This window comes from Leptodactylus fuscus, chromosome 1 (genome assembly GCF_031893055.1).
Source record: "Leptodactylus fuscus isolate aLepFus1 chromosome 1, aLepFus1.hap2, whole genome shotgun sequence".
In the NCBI taxonomy this organism is placed as follows: Eukaryota; Metazoa; Chordata; class Amphibia; order Anura; family Leptodactylidae; genus Leptodactylus; species Leptodactylus fuscus.
Window position 1 is genome coordinate 326527007 of NC_134265.1, and position 25814 is coordinate 326552820.

The 25814-nt window shown below is 42.1% G+C and overlaps 1 protein-coding gene across 5 annotated transcripts in view; it reads left to right on the plus strand.

Annotated features, from left to right (window-relative positions):
* Window positions 1–25814, plus strand: part of CPEB2 (cytoplasmic polyadenylation element binding protein 2) — a 70420-nt gene that overhangs the window by 30507 nt on the left and 14099 nt on the right. For 2 of the 5 annotated variants that reach the window (XM_075260465.1, XM_075260473.1), the window contains exons 3-5: window positions 1547–1637; window positions 7169–7219; window positions 19537–19560. In XM_075260465.1, coding sequence (XP_075116566.1) covers window positions 1547–1637; window positions 7169–7219; window positions 19537–19560 — 166 coding nt within the window. Of the gene's footprint in view, window positions 1–1546; window positions 1638–7168; window positions 7220–16500; window positions 16585–19536; window positions 19561–25814 lie in introns of all 5 variants that reach the window. The other 3 variants (XM_075260480.1, XM_075260487.1, XM_075260495.1) reach the window with 2 other exon arrangements.

Below are 25814 nucleotides of genomic sequence, written 5' to 3' on the forward strand. Positions count from 1 at the left end.
TAATAAGGATAATCTGATTATCTATCTTTGAAATACGATTCCAGCTCAGAAATTGTTGCCTTCAAGTTCAATTTAACTTTTCCACTCTGCGGCAGTTTATGTATTGTTCTACGGAGCTTCTTAAATTAACCTTACAGATTTTTTATTTTTTTTTTTATACGGAGCACCATTTACGTTCACTCCATATACTGTCACCTAGAAAACTCAGCTAGCTCAGTCTCATGACTCTATAAGATCTCTTACACAATGGATCCTATTCTCTTATTATGGAACCAGTGAGATTACTATGCAGAATCCTGCTGCATGCTGTACTATCTTAGCTGTCGAATGAGACAGAACAGTTTACAGGGCCCTAAATAACAATAGGAACCTGGCCTAAGACTATGTTCACATCACGTTTGGAAAGTAAAGCAGTGATCCCCTGATTGTGACACCCCAGGGGACCAAGGGTAGACAGGTCATGTAAACCAAATTATGGGAACGAATGCGTATGTGAACGAATCCTGGGCCCTATGTAGTATGAAGCCAAGCAAGCAGGTAACCCGATCTAGATTTTCGCTATGGGGCCCTTTTGTTTTATTTGGAAACCTAAATGTACCCCTCGTAATTGGGCAAAATCCATTACATAAGCGGAAATACCACATCCTATTAAAACTATGACATGGAGTCCTTCTAGAAACGGCAGTTCTCTCTGCTCCAGCTTCTTCGGAGTTTTGCACATGATATTTGTATATATAGTAATGAGATCTTGACTTGATGCTTCCTCTCTGGTATAAATAGTCTTCTCCACCCACCATAGGCTTCAGGAGGATTTTTCCAGCAGATTTTTTAAGTTTAACCTTTAAAAGGAGTCTGTCACCATAACCCAGTATATTACCCCATCTCCACAGATAGATTAGGTTAGGGTCACCCGAATCACAGTGTTTTTCCTTTTGATGCGGAGATCAGTTTTTGGAAATTTTGCATATGGACAAAGACAGCAATGGAAACTGTGATTCCGAAGGGGAATACAAGGTTTTATTCAGGTAGCCTATCTATCTGCGAGGTTAGGTTGATCTGCTGGGTTCTGGAAACAGACTCCCTTTAACCAGGCTAACCATATATTTTCCTGATAGTCTGAGGAATATTGTAAGATCTTTTCAGTTCGTTTCATTTGGCTTATGCTATATAAAATATAATACAGTAATAAGATTTACATTTTTACCTAAATTTTCACAGCTAGTTAAGCTCTGCTACATTTCCCCTTGTGTCAAATAAATACAAAACCTATCCATGTGTCTGCACACTTTGTATATTCTGCTATATAATACTGATGGCTTTACCAGCTGCTGACTGACATTAGGCAGCGTACGCTTCCCCCTACTAATGACCCTACATAATAGACACTAAACATATGCCACAATCCATAATTTGCCCAATCCTTTTATAATATCTTACATTCTTACTGCACACCGGCCTAAAAGAGCGCATTATAAGCAATCCAAATTATACTTGATGGCGGCAACCTATGACATAGTAATACACATCTGCTGTTGTTCTCTTGTAGGATCGGAGCCGAATGTATGACAGCTTGAATATGCACTCATTGGAAAATTCTCTCATTGAAATAATGAGAGCTGAACATGATCCCTTAAAAGGTGAGTAGACTTTGGAGGTCAATAACCTTATACTGGTAATATTTGTTGTATACGTAGATATGTTTCCAGGCCATTCATACATCTGTGCAGAACATGATGCATATAGATGGATCTGTTCACACTAGAATATTCTGGCTTTTTAGACTGCACTACTCCTCATCCAAAAGACTAAGGCTGGTCTTACACGACCGTAATGCATTTGCGGTCTGCAAGTTGCTGATCATCAACTTACACTCCGCAGATGTCCGTGAGCTGCCGCACTCGCCCATAGAGTTCTATGGGCGAGTCCGTGCAGTGCCGTGAATTGCGGACATGTTCCAAAAAGTGCGGACCTCGGTTGCAGCCCGGCACACCACGGATAAAATATCCAGTGGTGTACGAGGCCGCATTGACTATAATGTGTCCGCAAATGGTCCGCAATTGAAAACCCTCAATTGCGGACCATTTGCGGACTTAAACTACAGTTGTGTAAGACCAGCCTAAAACCTTGACTGTAGAGAAGCGAGCTCTAGAGTTGGGCCTTATTCAGAGCTTAAAAGTGTCTTGTCATTTATCCCCTGTCCACAGAACAGGGGAAAGAGTCAGCTCACTGGGGGGTCCAACTGTGGCCGTTTGTCCAGGCTGAAAAGAGCCATAAATATGGAGCAGGTCCTATACCTGTCCATACGTGCATCTGTCAATTCATTTTCAATGTATGGGATCAGTGACAACCACGGATGACACACAGATACCAATCCGTGTCATTTTTACTGCACACTGTGATGTGCCCGTAGCCTAAGGTGGGCAGACAATCTCTGCACCTCCATTGGTACATCTCTCAGATTTGTCAGAAATTATAGAGATGCATAAAGTGCTATTTATAGGTAGAAAATACCCATTTATTATCATCTTATGTACAACTGGATGGTTATCTCTTCGTCTATGAGAAATTTTTTGATTCATGCCACTTTAGTTCCCCTTCTTTGCCTTTCCATGAGCAACCTCTTTGCTTGGGCACAGTGCCCTCTGACCCTAAAAGACTTAAAGACTTGGCTTGCTCTTGGTTGGTGATGTAGGTGCCCCCGCCATTGAGTAGTCTTGAGTTTTCAAGAGTCTGAGAAGATGTATCTTCATAAATGCTAACATTTACATGCCGCTGGCCGGCTCTGTGTAGCTGGGAATGTGTATGTGTATACTCCTAAGCACATTCTTTTGCTGGAAGAAAGCGAGCCTTTGTGTTTAGTAATAACTCCCCTCTCATCGAAAATCAAAACAAGCGCGGACAGTGCGTCTTGTGTGCGGGACTGCAGAACCGAGGAGAAAGTGCCTGGAATGTGAGGCACGTGGTTCACAGCGCTCCTGTGACTAAGCATCTTGTCTATGTGTATGTTTTGGCACACACAGAAAACTCTTGTATTTTAGTACTCTCCGTGCCCTCCCCATCCACTCTAGCATGTCATTGGATGTATACACTTCCCTACACTTTTTTTTTTTTTCGGATTTGGAATTTTTTATCACATTTCAGGACTAATTATGTACAATGTACAAATATAACATAAAATGAGGTGGTATAAATTTATATACAAGAACAGATTATGTATGTACTCATTGCCAGGTACATTGTCTGTTTGGCCTCCTGTTCTTAAAGAGGATCTTTGAATATTGTAAGGCCTAGTTCACACGGGGCACGGGACCGTGTACTTTGGTCCTGATTTTGATGCAGGAAGCCATGTCAGAATAGGACCAAAATGCGCCTGTCACGGTTTCCGACAGTTGCGGCTTCCCGCTCCAGAGTAGGCCCAAATGAATGGGCCTAGTCCGAAGGGTGCTGCCGCAAAGCGGACGCTGCGGCAGAATCTGCCTGAAGAAAGGGCAGCTCGTGTTTTTGTTTTGTTTTTTTTTCCGTGAGTGGGAACATACCGCTAGAGGTTCTGTTGTGAGGGGCGGATTCTGAGGTGGATTCGGCGTCAAAATCCGCCCCCTCTTGCCCCGTGTGAATGAGCCCTAAGGCTGCCTTCACACGGAGTAACGCCAGGCTCTATTTGAGCTTATTTTTACAGGCGTAGAAATCAGAGTGTCGCATTAACATTGCATTTATGTGGCGTTTTTTGCTCGTGTACACGCTCCGTTAAAAAACGTGGATTGTGTACGCGAGTAAAAAACGCTGCATATGCATTCATAGTAAAAAAAAAGCCGCGTAAATGCAACGTTAAAGCGACCCTCGGATTTCTACGCCTGTAAAAATAAGCTAAATAGACCCTGGCGTTACTCCGTGTGAAGGCAGCCGAAGTGTACAAACTGCTAGAAAGCTGAATTCATTGTCAGATTTGCTGGTATCTGCCCCCGCTGCAGAGATATTGATGCCATTAGTTTTGGTACTGATATCCCTGCACTGTCAGAAGGGCTGACCTCACAGTTCGGTGTCATCCCTAGGTGGTGAGGCCCTATGACCGTACAAGTCTGGAGAACTTTACTGTCCGGGGACGTTCCTCATCGCTTACCTGAAAGCTGATATATCTGAGATAAGGGACAAAGAAATCAATGTTTTAGTTTATTAAATTTTGCAATAGGGGGAAATTCTCTTTAATATTCCGCACGCAGACAATCGATATAGTGTCTCGCTGGCTGCCATCTCTCTGGAGACCTAGTTTCTATTCTAATAAGGGTACATATTCAGCTGTTTCTGGCCTACTTTACACAAGACCTGTGGTAATGTCTCACATTTATACAGGTCCCTGTGGACATTTGTGAATATTTTAAACAAAATCGAACAGAAATAAATCCTGCGGAAGTTCATTCAAGGAGAAGTCTCCATTAATACCTTTATTCAAACACACTAGGCCTCATATACAAAGTCTAGCATAGAGAAACAGTGGGGCAGCACCTAGCAACCAATCAGATTCCAGCACTCATTGTTACAGTGCAGGTTTCAAAATAAAAGCTATGTTCTGATTGGTTGTGCACTCTGCACTAGTAGGCCCTGTATTTAACAGTAAGCTGCCATTTTGTAGTAGCCCATGGGGGATGTGGGCAGCACACGGACCCAATTATCTCTGATCCCACGCAACCTTGTTTTACACAGGTCCATGTAGAGCTTGACAGACAGCACATTGATCCATACATGATGTAGACCCATACATGACACACGGCTGTGTGCATGTAGACTAAAATGAGACCTGAAACCTTTTTCTATGTCATAACCAACTACCATTTATCGCCCCTGCGACAAGTTATTTTGGTTTTTACAGCTGAGTCGAATGCGTAAATGAACTATTGTCCTTTATTCTTATATTCTTGTTTATTTTGAGGTCATTTTGGCCGCTCGGCTCGGTGGGTGTACTCTGTCAATGTTAGTTTTATTCTGAAATCACCTGGAGCACATTTCCTGAACGGATAATGATATTTTTTTCCAAATATGTAGTTTGCAGCCACAAATACAAATACATACAAAGCCAAAAGGCTTTAAAGCGGACCTCCTGTTTGGTAAAATTGCACATCGGGGTCCCAGTTGAGTTCTTGGATACTCCGGAAACATTAGAGAGCCTTGATCTCCATTTGGAAAAGCCAAAAAGGCGTAGTCCCTATTGATGGTACGAGTCCTCAGGCAAACGGTGATGAGGTTTTTGGATACTTCATGTATATAACAGAAGTACATATACCTAAATGTATGGAAATAGGCTCTATAATAGGGTTGTAGTGAGCACATAAAATGCTAAATTGCAACAAACGTGTTTGTCACAGGTATCCTATTTTAAACTTTTTGGGTAATGTTTTCGCTTGTCCATCTATAGGGGTATCTATAGAGGACATTGAGGTTGCAATCACACCCAAACACTGGTGCCTGGATGTAGCTTGCAAGTCTATGCTAGACACCGCTCGTGGCAGGTTATCTATCTTAAACTAAGGCCCCACGTAGCAGGTGGTAACAAAGTTTTGCGGTTTTTCCTACAACACTTCTCATCTCACAGAAAGTGCAACCTCTGCTTCCATTATATGTATAGGGAAACTGCCAGCGTTTCCATAGGTAGAATTGACCACAACAGATTTGGAAAGCACAGCATTTCCGCTGCACGTATCTTTTTGCAGTTCTAGCATCCACTTTGCAGTGACTGTAAAGTGTTGTGTTTTTTGCACAGTGTTTTCGCTGCAACCAAACAGCGGCATTTACTCCAAGTGGCGCTCTGGCCTTAAAGGAATTTTGCCATGAACATAACCTTATTTAAATTTGTAAACTATTAAACGTTTTTTAAAAAAAATAAATAAAAAAATTAAGATTTCCTCGAACCATCTTAGTGGTGACATCTGCTGTCTTGATGGGAACCAATGAATATGGCCATGAATGCAGGAACTGTCTATGATCTGGGACTTGTCAGGAACCCAGCCATCATGGATGGGTTATCTTCTCATACATGTAGTGTCCTCCTGATAACCAGCCATGATATCCTTATTGTGTCCGGGTTATCTTCTCATACATGTAGTGTCCTCCTGATAACCAGCCATGATATCCTTATTGTGTCCAGGTTATCTTCTCATACATGTGGTGTCCCTGTCGATAACCTGTCCACAATAAGGACATCATGGCTGGGTTTCTGACCAGTCCCAGACCACAGAAAGTTCCTGTGTTCACCATTGACAACAGATGTCACCACTAAGATGGTTAGAGAAGATCTATAAAGCTCTTCAAAATTTTTCATTTGTCTGTATTTGGGAAAAAATTGTTTAACTTTTCTCTACTCATTTAAATATGGTTCAGTCATCTAGTCCCACCGAAATACACTGTATAAGACCAAAAAAGTTCATATATATATATATATATATATATATATATATATATATATATATATATATATATATATATATATATATATATATATATGATGCAGGCTTCCCCTCTACCCCCTTCCATTAACTACAGAGAAGTTGTAATAGTACAACATGTCCTACACGGAAGACTTCAGACTCCGCGGAGAATTCATGGAATCCGTTTTATAACTTGCACTTTCCTAGTTGGATCATTCATTTTGGAAAATCCACAGGCCGGGGAAAGGGTTAAACAAAATATTAGATGGCTAAATGGACACTGCCCAAACCACTCAATGACATTTACAATTATATTTTATGTCCTTTTTTTATATTTTTGTCCTTGAGTTTTGTGGTGTAATAGGTACATGAGGGCTTTTTGTGGAGCAGGACGGTTCCAGGAATGTCCTCTTCAGTTCAGGGTTACATTGAAGGCTGTTCCCGGAAAGTTTGTTTAATGTCACAACACGGAGAAATGATTGTTCTGTGCGGATTATGTTTCTGCCTGTTGGTTTATTGGCTACATGAGAAAGCTGCCTGCTGCTCGGGATATGGAGGCAGGGGAAGTGGGGGGCCGATCTCCGGAGGTCAGCACATTTCTAGACTGCAGGCAGCATAGGACAAGACGCTTGTGCTATTGGATCAGATGCAGGGTGGAACTATGAACATTTCTTAACCCCCGTCACTTAGCTTTTGCCTGCGTACTTCATGTTACATAACTTTGTAATTTTTTTTTTTTTTTTTCTGTCCAGGTCGCTTGAACTACCCCCATCCAGGAACCGACAGTCTCCTCATGCTGAATGGTAAATAATTTAGTTGCTTGCTTAAATATTAGCTCAGCAAACACCTCATTCTGTCTGGGTGCACTCTGTGTGCTCCTGGTTCAGTATGTCAACCTATATGTAGCAGAGCTGAATTTAATATAGTTTGAATGACACTTTTTCTTCACCTATTCATAGTGTAATGAATTAAGTTTTTAGTGGCAGGAACCAGTGGAGTATCGTTTATGGTTCTGTGCACACTGGGCAATCTGTTCTGTTCTTACAGGATACTGTTTTGTAGTAAATCTTAAAGGGAGTCTGTCAACCTGGTATATCAACCCAGCCCTGCGGTTTGATTCAGGAGACCCTAACCTGTCTAAGGGTGCATGCACACTACGTAACGCCGGGCGTGTATGAGAGCCGTACACGCCGGCATTACGGCAGACTGCCGAACACTTCCCATTCACTTCAATGGGAGCGCTCGTAACAGCGGCGTTTACGAGCGCTCCCATTGAAGTGAATGGGAAGTGTTCGGCAGCCCTGCTGTAACGCCGGCGTGTACGGCTCTCATACACGCCTGGCGTTACGTAGTGTGCATGCACCCTAAGGGTAAGTTCACACAAGGTTTTTTGGTCCGGAACCTGAGGCAGAGGCCGCCTCAGGTTCCGGACCAAAATACGGGAAGCTGCAACTGGATGCCGGTACAGTGCTCCAGCAACCAGCTGCGCACTCCACTCCGGATTAGGCCTAAATGAATGGGCCTAGTCAGGAGGAGGGAGTGTCTTCAGGCTGAATCGCGAGGTGAATCCACCTGAAGGAATGAGCATCTCGCTTCTTTTTCTGGGAGCCGGAATAAACCGTAAAAAAACACACCCGCTATTTTGCGGCCGTGATTTTGCGGCGGTCGCAAAATAGTGCCTCATATACGGTCCCGGCTCCCATTGAAATCAATGGGAGCGTATACGGCCCGCAAAAGCTCCTGCAGCGTTTACGTGCCAAAAGACATCGTGTGAACCCGGCCTAATAGTGTTTCCCCTTGTGAATCGCTGCCTCCATTGCTGAAATATTGCTGTATTTGTCGAATGTAAGTGTTTTCCATAGAGCTATGAGATTGTTGCAGCTTACGTCTTTAGAGCAATGGCAGCACCTTCGTTGCTCCAAAGAGCTCATTTGTATATTGACAAAAATGGCAATACCTTGCAACGGAGGAAGTGACTCACAGGGGTAAAACACCGCTTGATTCAGGTGACCCTAACCTATGCAGAGCTGAGTTGGTATGCTGGTTCTGGTGACAGACTTCCTTTAGTGAATGAATAGGATCCTTTAAAGCGACTTTAGACTCCTGGCAATTTTGGAAGTAACTACCTTTAATGTCAAGGGATATATAGATCTATCAGGATTTTCCGGTTCGCAAGGCAGATGTCAGAAAACGTGCATGATAAGGGCTCGTTCATACGGGGCAAGAGGGGGTGGATTTTGGCGCTGAATCCACGTCCTAATCCGCCCCCTCACAATAGAGGTCTATGTAGACCGCTAGCTTCTTTTTTTCGTGAGTCAAAACATAACGTTCACGGAAAAAAGTAAGTGAGCTGCCCTTTCTTCAGGTGGATTCCGCGGCTGATTCAGCTGTGGCGTCTGCCTCGCGGCAGCACGCTGTGTACTAGGCCCATTCATTTGGGTCTACTCTGCGTCAAAATCGGGAACAATATACGCCCTCCTTGCCCAATGTGAACTGGGCCGCCTTGTATGGAGTCCAGGGCTGTGGAGTCTGAATCGGGACCAATTCTAGGTGGAGTCATTTGGAACAAGTTACAAACTCTGAGTCCAACTTCAGAATAATGATTAATTATATGATACAATTAGTATATGTACAGTTTGTTACATATTTACTTTCATAGTATCCAGTCACTAGTATTTAATAAATTACAGGATCTTTCCCGCTTGTGACTGACCACAGCTACCATTTATGCTTTTGGGGTTCAGGCTGTGGAAAAAAGAGTCGCAGTTGGTGGTTTTGCCTACCGACGCCAAAGCACTGGGAAAAATAGCTGAGTTGGGTGTATGGACACATCAATGTAGCATTCCCATCTGGAGTAAACCTGCCCAAGATAGGAATCTATGGATCTTTATCCCCACCACAATATCAGGAGTTGCGCTGTTTCTATATCTTTCCATGGGGCATGCTGGATATGTCTTGCCCCTGAGCTCACTGCTTGTCCTATCTGTTTGTCTTTTATGGTTGACTTTTACTTTTCACACCTAACACCAAAGCTGTGTGTTGGTTGTTAATTCTGACCTTTGACTCCAGGGGTTAATAAACAGAGGGCAATGGCGCAGTGACCTTTAGCCCCTGCAGGAATAATGATGTGCGTGCACAGCCATTGATCTGATGACTGATTACATAGCAATAGGATGAATCTTCCCTCGCTAAATTCCCCTCAGCGGCGATTTATTTGGTGCTTAATCTAAAACACGAGGACTTTTCCGATGATCTTGTCATCTGGAGCCACCATAAACATGCTTTATAGCCGCACGCAGTAGCATCCCAGTCCACGTCCTCCAAGAAATATTTCATTTTTATGAAGGCAGAAGAATCATTGCTGATAACAGAAGCGACTCCTATTTCCATGCCCCTGCTCATTTACATGAATGATCTAAATACCATGGTTATCGTTAAGTCATTACTATGTTATAGGCATAGCGCCCCCTGCAGCATCATACACACAACAGAGTTCTGTTCCAAGGACTGTGCAGCATGTCCTATCCAGCTCTGTGAAAACACATAGAAACAAAATCTTCCTTCTCCTTTGAAATTAATGTAGAGCAATGTCATCTGAATGCCTTCCGTTAATCAGAACCCCCCTTGGTCTCGTGCACATATTTGTTCACGTGGTTTTTTTGTTTTGTTTTTTACATATACTAATGCAAATAAATCTTAAGTACCGTATATACACGAGTATAAGCCGACCCGAATATGTCGACACCCCTAATTTTACCTCAAAAAACTGGGAAAACTTATTGACTCGAGTATAAGCTGAGGGGGGGAAATGCAGCAGCTACTGGAAAATTTCAAAAATTAAAATGGTTGGAGTTTTTGGGTGCAGTAGGTGCTGGGAGGCGAGGGGGTGTTTTGGTTGTCTGTCTGCCCCTTCCCTGAGCTTGAGGACTGGGGTTTTCCCCCCACTTAGAATTCAGTCTGGCTGAATATAGGGGATCTGCAGTGCTCCTATTAACCCCTTCCTGACGGAGGAGGAGCAATGCAGATCCCCTATATTCAGTAGACCGGGCACTGTCAGACACAGGGATACCTGTGTGTGTGTGTGTGTGTGTCAGTCATTTTCTACTTTTGTATCTATTCTAGGGAAAGGAGGGATTTACAACTTTTTTTTTTTAATCTTTTTTTTTCTTTTTTGCATTTTATGGGAGATTCTATACATTAATATTGTGGCTGGTCATAGACCCCCCCCCCCCCTCCTCTCCTTAAAAAAAAAAAAAAGAGTATAAGCCGAGGGGGGCTTTTTCAGCACAAAAACTTGGCTGAAAAATTCGGCTTATACTCGAGTATATACGATATATGTTTATATAGGAATGAATTTAAAAAAAAAAATAATCAGTTTGTTTTTTTTAAAAAAAAAAAAAAAAATTTTTTTTTTTTTTTTTTTGCATTTATGGTGCCACAACTTCTAGTCGCAAAAACATTACTTGACTTCTTTGACGGTCATGCCGGGTTGCAGTGCGACTGGATTGATTAACATGAATGATCTTTGGATACGTGACGAATGTTTTGGCCAAAGTCGCCACATAGCCTTACCACCCTCATGGCACCCTCAGGTTGCAGTGTGACTGGATTCATATCTGTGTTCTGGCCATTCCGTTTCCCTATCTGCATGAAATTTGTGGAGAGAAGTCCTGCAAACATCACTTTTCGCCTCACATTTTTTGTGCGGAAACCACACGGACCCCATTATAGTCCATGGAGTCTGCGGGTTTCCTTAGGTAACCGCTTTCTTATGCGAATAGGTTTCTGTTTTGGGGGGGGGGGGGGTCTCCAAGCGGACTCCCCAAATGCAGATGTGAACCGTGCCTAACATGAGTGATCTTTGGTCACACAACAAGAGTCATGGCCGCAGTTGCTGTGTAGTTTTCACCTCAAAGTAATCTGTATGACATAAATAGGCCTATCCTGGGACTTCCCATCCTAAGGATAGCTCTTCCATATCTTAGTTATGGGATGCTCTTTTCATATACATGTAAGCTGTGTGTTTAACAATAGACACATTTATAATGGTAGTGTAAGGCGCTATTCACATGACTAAGGCGAGATGTGTTTTAACGGACGTGTCAGCTGTGTATTTAATGGATCCGTGGGGCATCCGCCTTTATTCACTGACCCATTCACCTCCATGTGTGAGATGTCCGTGAAAATAGACCCGATATTCTGATTTGTGAAAAAATAGAGCATGCTCTACATTTAAGGATCACGTGTCACACGGCTGTAGTCGATCGTGTGAATAGGTTCTTAGTCCATACTAGTCTTTGAGCAGTGTAGAGACCAACGGGATATCTATACTGCGCTAATTCTCTGTATGACTAGTTCTTACGTTCTCAAGCTCTTTACAACCTCCGTAAGGCTCCCCATAATCCATGAATGTTGTTTGACTTTAGTTCTAGAAAATACTATTCTCAGATCCGGCATGAAATCTCCAATTACAGCCCAGGAGCTTAATGCACTTGGCGAGCTAACAGGCCTCTGGGGTGGAGTGGGATTAAGAACCTTTCCTCGCTCGCCCTCAGTCTATCAGTGTTGACATCATTTTTTTTTCACCTGACAGGGGATCCGGGCAATGCTTGGGAAAAGACGGCGTTCTATAATTGAGAGCGAAAATGAGTCCAGGCAATTTTCATGCAAATCTCCTGACTGCTGTTTTGCCTGCAGCGCAGCTCCTGTATAATGGGGAGTTCAACATTTGTAGGTCAATGCAGCCATTTCAGTCCCGCACTGCAGCGTCAGATCTGGTTTTCCTGCACGGGAACCGCTCTGAAGAAAAGTTTACTTGTGTCTTAAAAATACAGAGGCGAACTATGGCCCCTTTCATAGGATAGTGTACAAGGATGCAGTGCGTTTCCTGCAGGTGGGCCTCCAAAATTTCAAGTGGCTTTTGCAATTGCAACTGTTTGGGGTCACACATGACATACAACCAGCGTGTTTTTTATGTTAGTAAGCAGAAAATTTGCTGCATTTGAGTCCCAGCAAAATTAGTGTTTTTTTTAAGTGTTATTCACACATGGCGTGAAAAAACATTGCATAAAATCTGCAACAGCATATTGGTTTTACTTGCAGATACCGCTGTGTTCTCCCCATAGACTTACAGGGGATGGGGGGTGATGCAAAAATGAAACAAAGGAAAAGCACTGAGAAATGCATTTTTGCAGAATTGCCACTGCTTTTTTTAAGGTGCGTTTTGTTACTTGTGGGCCTTAGCCCAAGACTTTTTTTTGAGGGGATAATTTATTTATTTTTTTTTATGGCTTTTATTTCCTGTAGAGAAGCCAATGGAAAACAACCCTGAAAAACAACATACAGCACTTTTTGGAATTTTGGTAGGAAAAAAAGCAAATTGAGGAAAAACCTCAACATTAAACTTGCAATGTTTGTAGTGTAAGCCGATGGCTGGTCAGGTAATGGAGGGGGTGTACATCTCACCAGACTACTAAGGTGGGTGAGATGAGAACTCCAGAAAGAACGTTTCTCGGCAGATAACTATTGTCTGCTGAGGGTTATTTCAGAGTTCCAGTCTCTGGGCTGGATTTTTAGGAATGACAGGTAGGTTTGGAAGTGGGACCTGTCATTCCACCCCCCCCCCCTCCAGTCCACACTTTGGGGATGTTCCGGCAGCGACTCGGCTGCAGAGAGTCTCCTCATCAAGGAGGCTTAAGAAGTCATCTCCAGCAGCAACACTTTGGGCAGAGCTTGGCTGGAGAGCCAACAGGTCATATTTTTGGAGCTTTGTCCTGAGTGATTCAACTGGCTTTTGGATTTCTGTTATTCTAGGTGAGGTAACCTATTCTATGTATAGTTAGAGCCTAGCCGGGCAGGAATTATTTTTGTATTGTTTCCTTTTGTTGCTGCACTATATTTTTGAGTGAAAATAAACTCTACTTTTTGTTTTGGACTAAAGAAACTGGACTTGTTTACCTATGCCACCCCACCTAGCAACCCCAGACCCTGACAGTAGTATATTTCATATTTGCCTATAAACTTACATCGGATTTGTGAGAATGAGAAGGCCTCATTATGGATCAGGCACATTCTCTCTCGCTCTATCTATCTATCTATCTATCTATCTGTGTGTGTTTGTGTGTGTATATATATATATATATATACACACACTCATATTTATGGTATTACTGGCGATATATTGCGTCTTTTATTTAATGAGATTAATGAAAAAGGCTAAAATTCAGCGTGTCAGTAGTATTGGTGAAGCAGCACGGGAACGGCTTGCCTTGTTGTTTGTCCATTGACTTCCTGTCAGCAGACATGCCCGGGGATCGGCTGACCTTCCAGCTTTGTCAACATGCACATTTATTTTGTCTGGTCTGGAGATGGAGGCATCTGTGTACACATTCTTCTTCTGTCTTGTGATTTGTGCCGCTCTTCTTGTGCCTTCAGGAAATGGTGTTACAGATGTGGCATATCATTCTAAAAATAAGAGCGCGCACATGAATGGATGTGTAACGCAATGTAGCATGTGACCGGGAGGGGCTACTAGCATTTCCAGATGCGAGTAAAAATATAAAGTATGCAAAATTTACACTTGAGATCCGAGACTGTCCAATAAAATGTTAGGATTACGTTTATAACCGTTCTCCAGATAGTAGTTTGATATCTTGCTGTTGACCTATAAACACATACCAGATTATAAGAATTTTCAGAATTATCAAATGTCAGATTAAAGGAATTTTATTTTTCAAATTCTATTAAAATTATTAGTCTTATTAGCTTAAGACAGTATAAAAAGTTGTGAAAATGTATTAATGCTAAAGATAGCCAAGAAATCCTGTAAAGCCAGGCTTAAACTGCTCCATGACACAAGATCTGTTAAATTTGGCACAATTTAGTGGCTCGCAGGCCCTAAGATACAAGCTCTGCTTGGAGGGCCCCCCTGTGCAACTTCTCTTTACAACAGTCAGCCACATCCCATTCATATCTTATTACTAGATCTCGCTTTCCTTTCCGGGCTCAGACACCATGAAGACTCTCCCATCATTTCCATCCCATTTCAATGCCCACTTTTGTGCCACATCCTCTCTAACAGAATCCCTCCTTGACTATATGTTGCTGGTCATCTAATATTTGTCATTAAAAAGGTTAATTTTTCTCCTTTCTGACAGTGAAAAGCTGTGTATCCTAAATCTTATCCCTCTTGTGTAACAGTGGGCAGGGGGAATACATTTATGATACGTAGACATCAAAGGAGATGAGTTTTTGGTTTTTTTTAACCTTTAGTGTGTTGAGGGTGACCTGTGGACCCCCCTGGATTCGGGGCCTGGTTGCAGGTGTGACCAATACAACCCCATTTTGCAAGCAGTAGCTGACACACAGTGTAATACTTTGAGGAATACTCCTTCCATATACCTCTCAATGTGCACGATTCCTGATACAAAACCTTAGACACTGTTCTATTCCTTATGCTCGTGGCTGGCCTGCTTTCCAGTATTTTTGTACCAGATTTACCCTTAATATTTTGACATGATGGGTTTGCCGAAATTTTGCTGGAGTACAAGGACCACATTATACAAATTTTGAGACCGTCAAATGCCATACTGCGCTAGGTTCACACCTATGTATGTCTTTTTTTTCCTTTTTCTGGTGTGTCAGAAGAACAGAAGCGTGGAAAAATACACCATGAGATCTGTTCTATGATGGATCCAAACTGGGCCTGAGGGACCCCAATGATATTGGTTCTTTAAACTTAAACAGGCTTGCAGGAATTTTTCATCCACGATTCCTGACAAACTGTAATAGTCTCCGAATGAGACTCCGACAAGGAAGTGAACTCACCCTTAAAGGGGTTTTCCCTTCAGCATAACTTTATTTAAATTTGTAGATGATTTAATAAGTTAAACATTGTAGCAAATATAAATAATTAAACCCAAAAGATATTCCAGCCATGATGTCCTTATTGTGTCGGGGTTATCTTCTCATACATGTAGTGTCCTCCTGATAACCAGCCATGATGTCCTTATTGTGTCGGGGTTATCTTCTCATACATGTAGTGTCCTCCTGATAACCAGCCATGATGTCCTTATTGTGTCCGGGTTATCTTCTCATACATGTAGTGTCCCCCTGATAACCAGCCATGGTGTCCTTATTGTGTCCGGGTTGTCTTCTCATACATGTAGTGTCCTCCTGATAACCAGCCATGGTGTCCTTATTGTGTCCGGGTTATCTTCTCATACATGTAGTGTCCTCCTGATAACCAGCCATGGACGGGATATCTTATACATGTAGTGTCCCTGCTTGATAGACCTAGACCATAGAAAGTTCCTATATTCTGTGTCATATTCATTGGAAACAGACACAAGTGTCACTATTAAGGCTATGTTCACATCTGTCACAGCCTCCACTTAAAATTGGCGGCAGAAAAAGTCCTCCTTTCATCCAAGGTGATCTTTTCCTCCATCATTTTGTTATATAACAGATACCCGTTGTACCCCACTATAGTCATTGGGCTCCGCCGAGTTCCATGTGTTTCAGCGATCCGCCTCTCCGTTGTTTGGTTTACTTGATGGACCCAAACAAGGGAGAGGCAACGCTAGTATGAACCTGGCATAAAATGGTTCCAGCAAATCTTAAAATTTTGCAAACAATCTAATTTATATTTGCAAAAATTGTCAAGAAATTTATGGAAAACACATTTCAAGTAATTTCACCATATTTTGTCGTTTTTGTTTTTTTTTTAATTATCATTTTTTGGCACATTCTCTGCCTCACACATAGTTAAATGCACAAAATATCTCCGGGGCGCAGCAGATAAACTCGATTCACCAGTTTGGGCCAAAAAAAAAAATGAAACCAGACAAGAAATATGCAAATCACCCCTGTCGGTAATTAAACTCCAGCATTGCATGGCTGAGCTCGGGGTGTACCATAAAGTGCTGCGGGGGGATTCTTTCCAAAAACTTTGCATGTATGTGCACCCAAGCTAAGCCTTGTGTTGAATTAGTAGCTGCATAAATGAGGATTTTCTCTTCCTTTATCCTCTTCCGCACAATGGAATTTCTTATGATTTGTTTGAAGATTTGTTTATTGCTACAAGGGGCTTTTGTTGAGCGGACAATGGGCCAGAGGGTGAAAGTCTTTATGCAGTTTTTTTTCAGCCAGCCGCATTGGGCAGATGAAGGTCAAACATTACAACTATTATATTGTATGTGGCAAATGTACAAAATGTTCTTTGGAGCATGTGATATGTTACTTCAGGTTTTTTGTTTTTTTTTTGTGAAGCCTTACTTGTTCTTTTGTAAGAATGTGCGACAGGTCGTATGATTTGTGCCCTGCGGTCTGAGACCTTACACAATGTAATATCGGAAATACATGGAGACAAACTTTTCTTGTGCAATTTTTGTCATTTTGTAGTTAGTTTGTGGTTATGTAAGCGTTTAAAACGTCAACATTGGGATTAAATAGGCATGGAGGTCAGCAAAGTTTTTATTTTGCTTTGGATTTTCTATTTGCCTGTGGGTTTTTGTTTTTTTGGTTATTTTTCAGGTTTTTTTTGTCAATGTTTTTATTAATGGGGTTGTTCAGTGTTTAGGTCTTTATGACCTATGCTTAGGATAGGCTATTAATATCTGATTGGTGGGGGACAGTCAACCACCCCCCCTACACACATCAGTCAGCGGTATGGGGCTCCTTGCGATGCCTGTACTACACACAACTCAGGGCTGGAAACGCGTGGCTCCTCTCCTTGTATAGTGGTCAGGCACTGATGCTGCAGCTTCGCTCAGTTTCGGCACCTAGCCACTACACAGGGCATGGAGCAAACTGATTCCAAACCCATGCTGTACAAGCCCCCTCCCCAATCAAATATCCTAACCATGGAAAACCCCTTAAAGGGGTCCTATCATTCAAACGCCTTTTTTTTTTTTCTCAGCAACACGTCGGAATAGCCTTAAAGAGGACCTTTCATGGTTTGGGGCACAGGCAGTTCTATATATTGCTGGAAAGCCGACCATGCGCTGAATTCAGCGCACGGTCTGCTTTCCCGATCTGTGCCCTGGGTAAAGAGCTTTTGGTCCCGGTACCATAGCTCTTTACAGTCATAAGGGCGTTCCTGACCGAAAGTTCTTTACCTGGGGCACAGATCGGGAAAGCCGACAGTGCACTGAATTCAGCGCACTGTCAGCTTTCCAGCAGTATATGGAACTGCCTGTGCCTAAATCGGTGAAAGGTCCTCTTTAAGAAAGGCTATTCTTCTCCTACCTTTCGTTGTCTTCTCCGTGCCGCCATTCGCTTGAAATCCCGTTTTTTTTTTTTTGTTTTGTTTTTTTTGTCTGTATGTAAATGAGTTCTCTTGCAGGCCCCAGTGCTCAAACACACGCACGCGCGCGGGGTGGGGGTGTCAAAATTCAACGCATGTGCAAGTCTGCTGTGCCAGCAGGCCTTGGGCAGAGCCAACTTCACATGCGGGCAGCCATTTTTTGTGGCCGCTTACGCAAGCAGGCACAGTAAGAACTCCATAGAACTGCAGGAGCGCACTCCGCATTCTCCCATAAGCGGCCACAAAAAATGGCCTTTCTTAAGGCTATTCCTATGTGTTACTGAGGGAAAAAAAAGGTGATTGAACGATAGGATCCCTTTAAGCTTTGCAAAACCTATAGTAAAGCAGCAACTATATTGACATAGTAATGTCACAAGTGTGATAAGACTGAAAGGCTTTTACAGATAGCAAAAGGAACAAAAGTCACATTTTGTGGCGCAGAGAAAAAAAATCATCTGCAACATGCATATACAATTTGGCATTTGGGTAGAAACAAAAATGTTAGATATCGATCCCTACAGAGTAAAATTAAAACAAAAATCTAACCATAACGACAATCCTAGGGATGCAGCTCGATCTGATCTGTCAGATATAGTGCCTGATAGTTTGCTATATGCCAGAGACCTCTTTACCTAGTACATTAAAGTATGGTATTTAATGGAGTATTCCATGTTTTTTCGATCAGACTCCATATGAAATTGGAGACCTACCAAGACCCAGTAGGGCAAGTCTATGAAAGTTGCACAAAGCCTTAATACGGCCAACTGCATGAGGCCTGAAAGTTAAGGCGTCGTCACCTAAAGAATATAGGATTTAGCTAAGGAAATACCATATATATTCATCCAGAGGAGATGGAGGATCTCGGAACAACTCTATACAGACCATATTATGTTAGAGGAACCCTGAGATCTCAATAAATAATCTCATGATACTTGGCCTTACCACTTGTAGTGGGGGAAATGCTACAAGGCCTTATTTTGCAGTTCTATGGTCAGCTACAGGAGTGTTCCTTAATATCCGCATAGAATTTCTATTTCTAATTTGTACAATTCGTACACTCATACAATGTTAATGGCACACTGCCCCCAGAGGCCAACTGGTGCATGACTCCATCTTTGATTTGCTGTGACCATGATAAAAAAAATCCTGGCACTATTCTACTTTAAACGAAACAAATAAAAGCGACGTGTTAAAGCCTTCTAAATAATGATAGATTTGTCATATAGATTTTGTGTTAAAATCGTATGTAAATATAATGTATGCGATCATGTTACTACTGGTCAGACATCTTACATTATAGGGATACTCTGGTTTAAAGTAGAACTTCAACAAAATGTTTTATTCTCTGGTCGGGTCCTCAGCTGTGTCATGTGACCAGCAATCTTCTCATGTGTGGACAGGAAGTCAGTTTCTCCATTCATCACCATGAAACAGACTTCCTGTCCACCCATACCAAGCTGTGTAAGTTTGAGAGTCTGATTGCTGGTCACATGACACGGCTGAGGACCAGAAAAGACTGGGTAAGCACAAATACGGCCACCTGTGAGAATTACATCATGTGCCCTTTCCATACCTGCAAGCAGAGGTCCTGAAAAACTTAGAAGAACGGATTAGATATATATATATATATATATATATATATATATATATATATATATATATATATATATAGCAAAATTTTATAAACCCTTTATTTTCTAAACCTGTAGTAACCCTTTAAGTCATGTTGTATAGTGCCATATATTAGATTTATGAGACCTTTGTATTATATGCTGATATGATACATTGACAATGTTGTCCTTTGTTTACATGCAGCAAGGAGTTATGGGAGAAGACGAGGTAATCCATCTATCTTTCTTACTAAATCTGAATTAACCATTATTTTGCCTGATCAATTTTGATTTATCCCCATGCTTCTCAATCACAATCTCCAGATTTACCTCCTATATGAATGATTTGCTTTTATTAACATGTATAATGGACTGCTCCATAGAAAACCCCATAATTTCACTCCAGTATGATATCCTTTACCATAAAGTGCAATGTCTGGTACCAATACTGACGCACCCAGCCATGCCACTTAAGTCTCAGTCTATATTCTTGAGATTTTATCAGCAAGCTTAAATTGTGTAACAGTGACCTTCCTGGGTGTTGCACACAGATCATCTGATAAAAACCAGTTAACCTGGTTATATACTTTCAGTGTTGGACTGAGAATCCTTGGGCCAACCAGGTAAGGCTCGGTTCACATCTGCGTTGTCACAATGTGCATCCAAAATTGCCGGACGAAAAAGTTCTGCAGGTCCAACTTATTCAGCTGGCAGTTTTAGTTTTAAAGAATAGGTACACAACAAATCGCATTATAATTAATGGGGTCAGTCGGGCTTGTACATGACCACTGTTGTAGCAGTCCACTTACCTGCTTATCTGCTCCTCCAATGGACCTGAACCACGGAAAGGCTGACGCTAGTGTGAATCTATCATCAAATTACTTTTGGTATGGATTTTACTTGTGTAAATGGGGCTGAAGTATCATGGCTTCTATTCCAGTTTCTGTGACTTTTTGATATTTTCCACTTTCGATGTCTCGGCCCATCAGATTTACTAAAATTTGCGTCAAAACTGGCAATCTATGACCATTCCCGAACAGCGAAATTTTTAATTTTGGCTCATTAAAACCGCCTGAGAATTTTTAAAGGGAGTCTGTCATCGGAATCCAGCAGATCGATCCCGCCACATTTTTGTCAATATGCAGATGAGCTCTTTGAAGCAATGAGGGCGATGTACTAAGGCGGGATTCACACAAACATTCAAACTCCGTTAGAGGATTCGGTCCCCAAATCCAATTGAAAACTGCACATTTTGTTGGGTGGAAACTACAATTTATGGGGTTCGCGGGTTAGGTTTCCATTTTTCAGGTCTCCGAGCAGACCCGAAGAATGGAAAGCTGAACGCTAGTGGATCTAACGTTACCTCTTTGGAGCGATAGTTCAGCAAAGAGCTCATAAAAAAAGTGATCTCTCAGCTTTGAAGGCATTGCTTTAATGGGAAAACGCTGTCATTCTGGTGACCCCATCTATTTGGCTTGTTTGACATGCAGGACTGTGGTGACAGACTTCCTTTTAAGAAGCTGCAGCTTCTTAATAATTGTGCCATATTCTCCTACCAGCATAGCATGGATTAATACCAGTCTTAAAGGGGTTGTTCAGGGATTTGCCCCAGGGATGGCAGATGATGGACCTGGGGAATCTGGCCACGTCTTGAACCACGGATCGGGGGGGGGGGGGGGGGGCTGTAATGACCCTGGGGTGCAGAGCGCTACTTCACATGACTCGGGGGTCGTAACATGGCCAGAACCTCCAGGTTCATAATCTGCAAGCCTCATGGCCAGATAAGTAAATTACCAATTCCCATGCAACCCCTTTTATATATCAGCCTCTTTGTGTATAGTAGACAACATATAGACCTATACTACTGTATGATGAATTTCACACCACTGTATCTGAGGTAATAGAAGTAGTCAACTTAGATTTTTAAAACCGTTGAAAAATGGGTAGAGATTTTTAGCCTATGTCTGACCAGTGGAAGACTGTGGGCACATTAGATGTGTTTCTCATAGGCTTTAACATTTTTTTGTTTAGCATTTTCTTTACACTTGAAACAAATGTATCACACAAAGGAAGCCACAATAATAACCAGTGCATTGAAATTCATGTAAATAGTTCAGTCGAATGGCCTCGAGGATTGCAGTCCCATTGGGATGAACTCGGAGGAATGCTTAAACACCCCTTTGAAATGTAATTGGTTTGCATGGAGCAAAAAGCAGCTGGTGAGCAAATGTCACCCACACATCCTGAAGTATGGACTGCACATGCTCATTGACAAATATAAGAATATATATATATATATATATATATATATATATATATATATATATATATATATATATGCACTCTCCCCTCATATAGTTTTAACAAGATGCCTCTTTACATGTGCGGAGTTGTCTAGAGTTCCGGAGAATGATTGTGAAAGATTGGTCAGACTAGTATGTAAAGGCTTTTAAAGAGGACCCTTTTTTTTTTTTCTCTAGCTCCCACCATTCCTGAGCAATCTGTTAGTTTCAGTAAAATTATGCTCTCTATCAGATGGGTAGTTCCCTGTCTTTCTGCTTTACCAAGGATCACCTTTTCACAGTAGAGTAGAATTGTGCAAATGATTGCTCAGGTATGGTGGGAGCTAGAGAAAACATGTGAAATGCTCTAGAATCGATGGAGCAACACCTATGGAATGATGCAAGGTGTTGGAGGTGGCGAAAGGTCCTCTTTAAAGGGATTCTCTCATTTAAAATTGTATTTTTTTTTTTTCTGCCTACCACGTAAGATTTCTCCTACCTTTAGATGTCTTCTCCATGCTGCCGTACGGTAGAAATCCCAGTTTTCGTCAATATGCAAATGAGTTCTCTTGCAGCACTGGGGGCGTCAATGCTGCAAGAGAACTCTCCCACGCCACCTCCATCTTCGTCTGGAACGGCCTCTCTTCACGTCTTCTTCTGGCGCTGGGTTCAAACTGCGCATGCCCTCCAGACACAAGAAAACAGCCACTTACACTTACTGTGTAAGCGGCCGTTTTATTGTAGCCGGCGGACATGCGCAGTCGGCTTTGCCCAAGGCCTAGAAGTTTGAACCCAGCTCCGGAAGAAGACGCGAAGAGAGGCCGTAACAAACGAAGATGTAGGTGGCGCTGAAGATTTCTCTTGCAGCATTGGGGACGCCCCCAGTGCTGTTTGAGCAGTGGGGACCGCCCCCAGTGCTGCGAGAGAACTCACTTGCATACAGACGAAAACTGGGATTTCTACCGAACGGCAGCGTGGAGAAGACTTCGAAAGGTAGAAGAATAGTCTTAAGGCTATTCCTACGTAGTAGGCAGAAAAAAAAAAATACAATTTTAATGATAGAATCCCTTTAAGTCCATGATGTCCTGCTGTTACTGGAAATGCTGCCTATAGCTGTCTCCTGTTCAATTCACTATAAAGCCCTATGCACACGGCCGTTATTTTATCCGCAATTGCACAGACCAGTGTAGGGAGTCCTACAATCTTACATTGCATAGGGATGACATACTGATGCAATGTGGATATGTATATGGGAGGCTTGCTGATCAGTATTTGCGAACAGCAAAACCACTATGGTCGTGTGCACGCGTCCTAGTGTAAGCTCACATGGAGGAGTTTGCTGGAAAAAAACGACAAAAAATGAAGAGTAATTCCTCGTCATTTTCCATTCGCAAAGGCAGGTTGTGTTGCCACAGTTTTGTGATGCAATTTTCAGTATCGCAGGTCAACTTCCGCTGCTTCATCAAATCTCATCCAATTTGCGGAATCTGAAAAACTCTGCAGATCTGCAATTCCCCCTGGGAAAATATGCAGCACATACACCACGTGTGAACATACCCTTACAGAAAGTCAATGTTCCGTCCTTGCGTTGTCACTTTATAGAACGTTGTCCTTGTAACAACCAGTGATGATGACATTGCTCATCCTTGCTACATTTTATCTCCATGTCCTTGCAGTCAGTTCATGGACAGGACTCCTTTCCCGACCTCTCGCTGGTATAATTCATCAAACCACAGAAACCCCAGCGCCTGATGCCTCAATACTCTGGGGTTGCATTTCCAGTGTTCACTCGCACTCCGCCTTCTGGGTTATAAATTTAGCAGAACATGTTTTTCAGGCATTAGACACTTGCTAGGAAGGCATTTTTATCCTGCAGCATTCGGTACAGCTGGTAACTCATTCACAGTCAGAATGTGCATCGGAGGGTCAGGTCTCTGAAATTCTAGCCCCATCTGCTTCACTTAAAGCTTCTAGACAAATGGCCATAATAAAAACTTGTTTCAGGTTAAGATGTGTGCAGTGCTTCAGATTCCAACCTCAAATCATGGATCCCTTTAAAGGCTCTCATCTGGGACAGACTAAAAGCGGACCTGGCCTGTGGTCCAAGGGACAGATGCTTTCTATTATTTGGCCTCCTATATTGGCAATGGAGGGATGGGCAATTTTTGCGCTATGTTCTCAGCCAGCATCCTAGTGTAAGGACATCTGGTAGATGTGGTCATAGCGAGTATTAGGATAGGACGGCCTGGTAATTGCTAAAAGGTTGTGGCACCGTCTTAAATTAAAAAAATTAGTGATATATATTCATTTGATTTGTTAAACGAGGTAGTGAAATTTATCACTTTTTGCTCATCTGTTTTAATTTTCAGATTGTAGATTTTTGTTCTAATTTTTCTGTACATGATTATAGGGGCGGCCATCTTGCCTGACCTTCTCTGCTGTGTAAACACCATTTAGCGATCTGCTTTACAGCAGGATTATGGTCATAGGCAGCAATAGTCTAGAGCCGACTCATAGAGGTCTATGGGAGAGTTTTCTAGACATAGATTGGGGAAGAAATAAGCTGCGACATCTGTTGGATGATGCAGTGGTGTTAACACTATATATAGATAACTTCCATTGTTACCCTGTGATGGAAATAAGGTATCTATACTTACTAAAACCTGAAATCTTCACCGTGCCCTAATAGACTAGTACTTTCCAATTCTGTAGTGGTGTTGGTTGTTTTGTTTTGTTTTTTGGGGGTTTTTTTTTGGTTTTTTTTCTTGCAGAATTCACCTCACTTGCATGAGACAGTATTACAAAAGAAGTTAATACCTCTATAGATAACACCACTGACCCATCATTGCATTCAATACTGACAGTCTATCTACTTCACAGTCATGCTATGACTAAGGGCACCACGGTCCTCGAAACGCGTTAGCTGGCTTTTCTTTTTTCCTGAAACATGGGAATACAATATGATCCATCATGCCTGTAACATAATTTGGACTTTTATGTTAAGACAAAAATAAAAGTTGTTTTAAAGAAACAGAAGGGACACAAGGAGTGGAGCTGGATTCTTTATTTCGTTTTGTATCTACTTCACAGGACATGTTTAGATAACGCTCCCCTACACTCCAGACTATTGCTGTCTATTAGACCATTAGACTGCTGTAAAGCATATCACTAAAAGCTGTTAAAGCAGAGGGGAAGGCAAGGCGGCCAGCCCCATCATGTACAGAAAATGGCTTCCCTCTGTGGTAATCTCTCATTTCTAGAAAGTTGACGTATCAGGAATTTCTGTAAGAATATATGTTCTTGGAGTATTTTCGGTGACATAAAATGCCCCCTATATAATTACTGGTAATGCAATTCATCATATTGTCGGCTTCTCACAGCTAGAAAATCTCCTGACAGGTTGTGCTGCTATGATGGCGTTTTCTTCTCGCAGTACAGCTCGGCACCATTTTGCGGCTGTGATTTATGGCGCCCTTTGAACTATAGGGTTCCCTCTGGATTTCATGTAATGAAGCTTGGTGGTACAGTGTAATGGAGTGCTGTAACCTGGATGCTGTCATTGCTTTTTCATTATCGGTTTATTAACCTTTCTAAGGGATAAGCGACAATTTTTTCGCTCACCTCAGCTTCAAACTGCAGAAGAGACTGCAAAACCGCTGCTTCTTATATATCTGTATATACAAGGCACGGCCTTCTAATATCTTGGCATTCATATAGTGCCGACGTATTCCAATATACCATGCACAGCCCTCATGCTCAGGGGGGGCCTAAGGCTAAGGCCCCACGTTGCCTAAACACAACGCGCTTGCCTGCAGCAAAAACGCAGCAGAAAAAAATATACTTTACAGTACCATCAAAGTGAATCTCATCCTCACATTGTGGAAAAGCTGTGTACCTATAGATTTACTAAGGAGAGGAAAATACAGCAAAAATCAATAAAAAATGCATTTTCACTGTGTAATTTTTTTTTTATTTTTTTTTTGGAGGGGGGGGGGGGGAACATGCAAATTTTGCAGTTATCCCACCATGTCTAAACTTTTTTTTAGACTGAGGCCCCACATCGCAGAAACGCAGCTTCTTTTGCTGCTGCTTGCGTTTTTTTGAGCCAAAGCCAAGAATGGCTACAAAAGGAAGGGGAAGTATTATAAGACGTTCTTATACTTCTACCCTCTGCTCAATCCACTCCTGGCTTTGGCTCAAA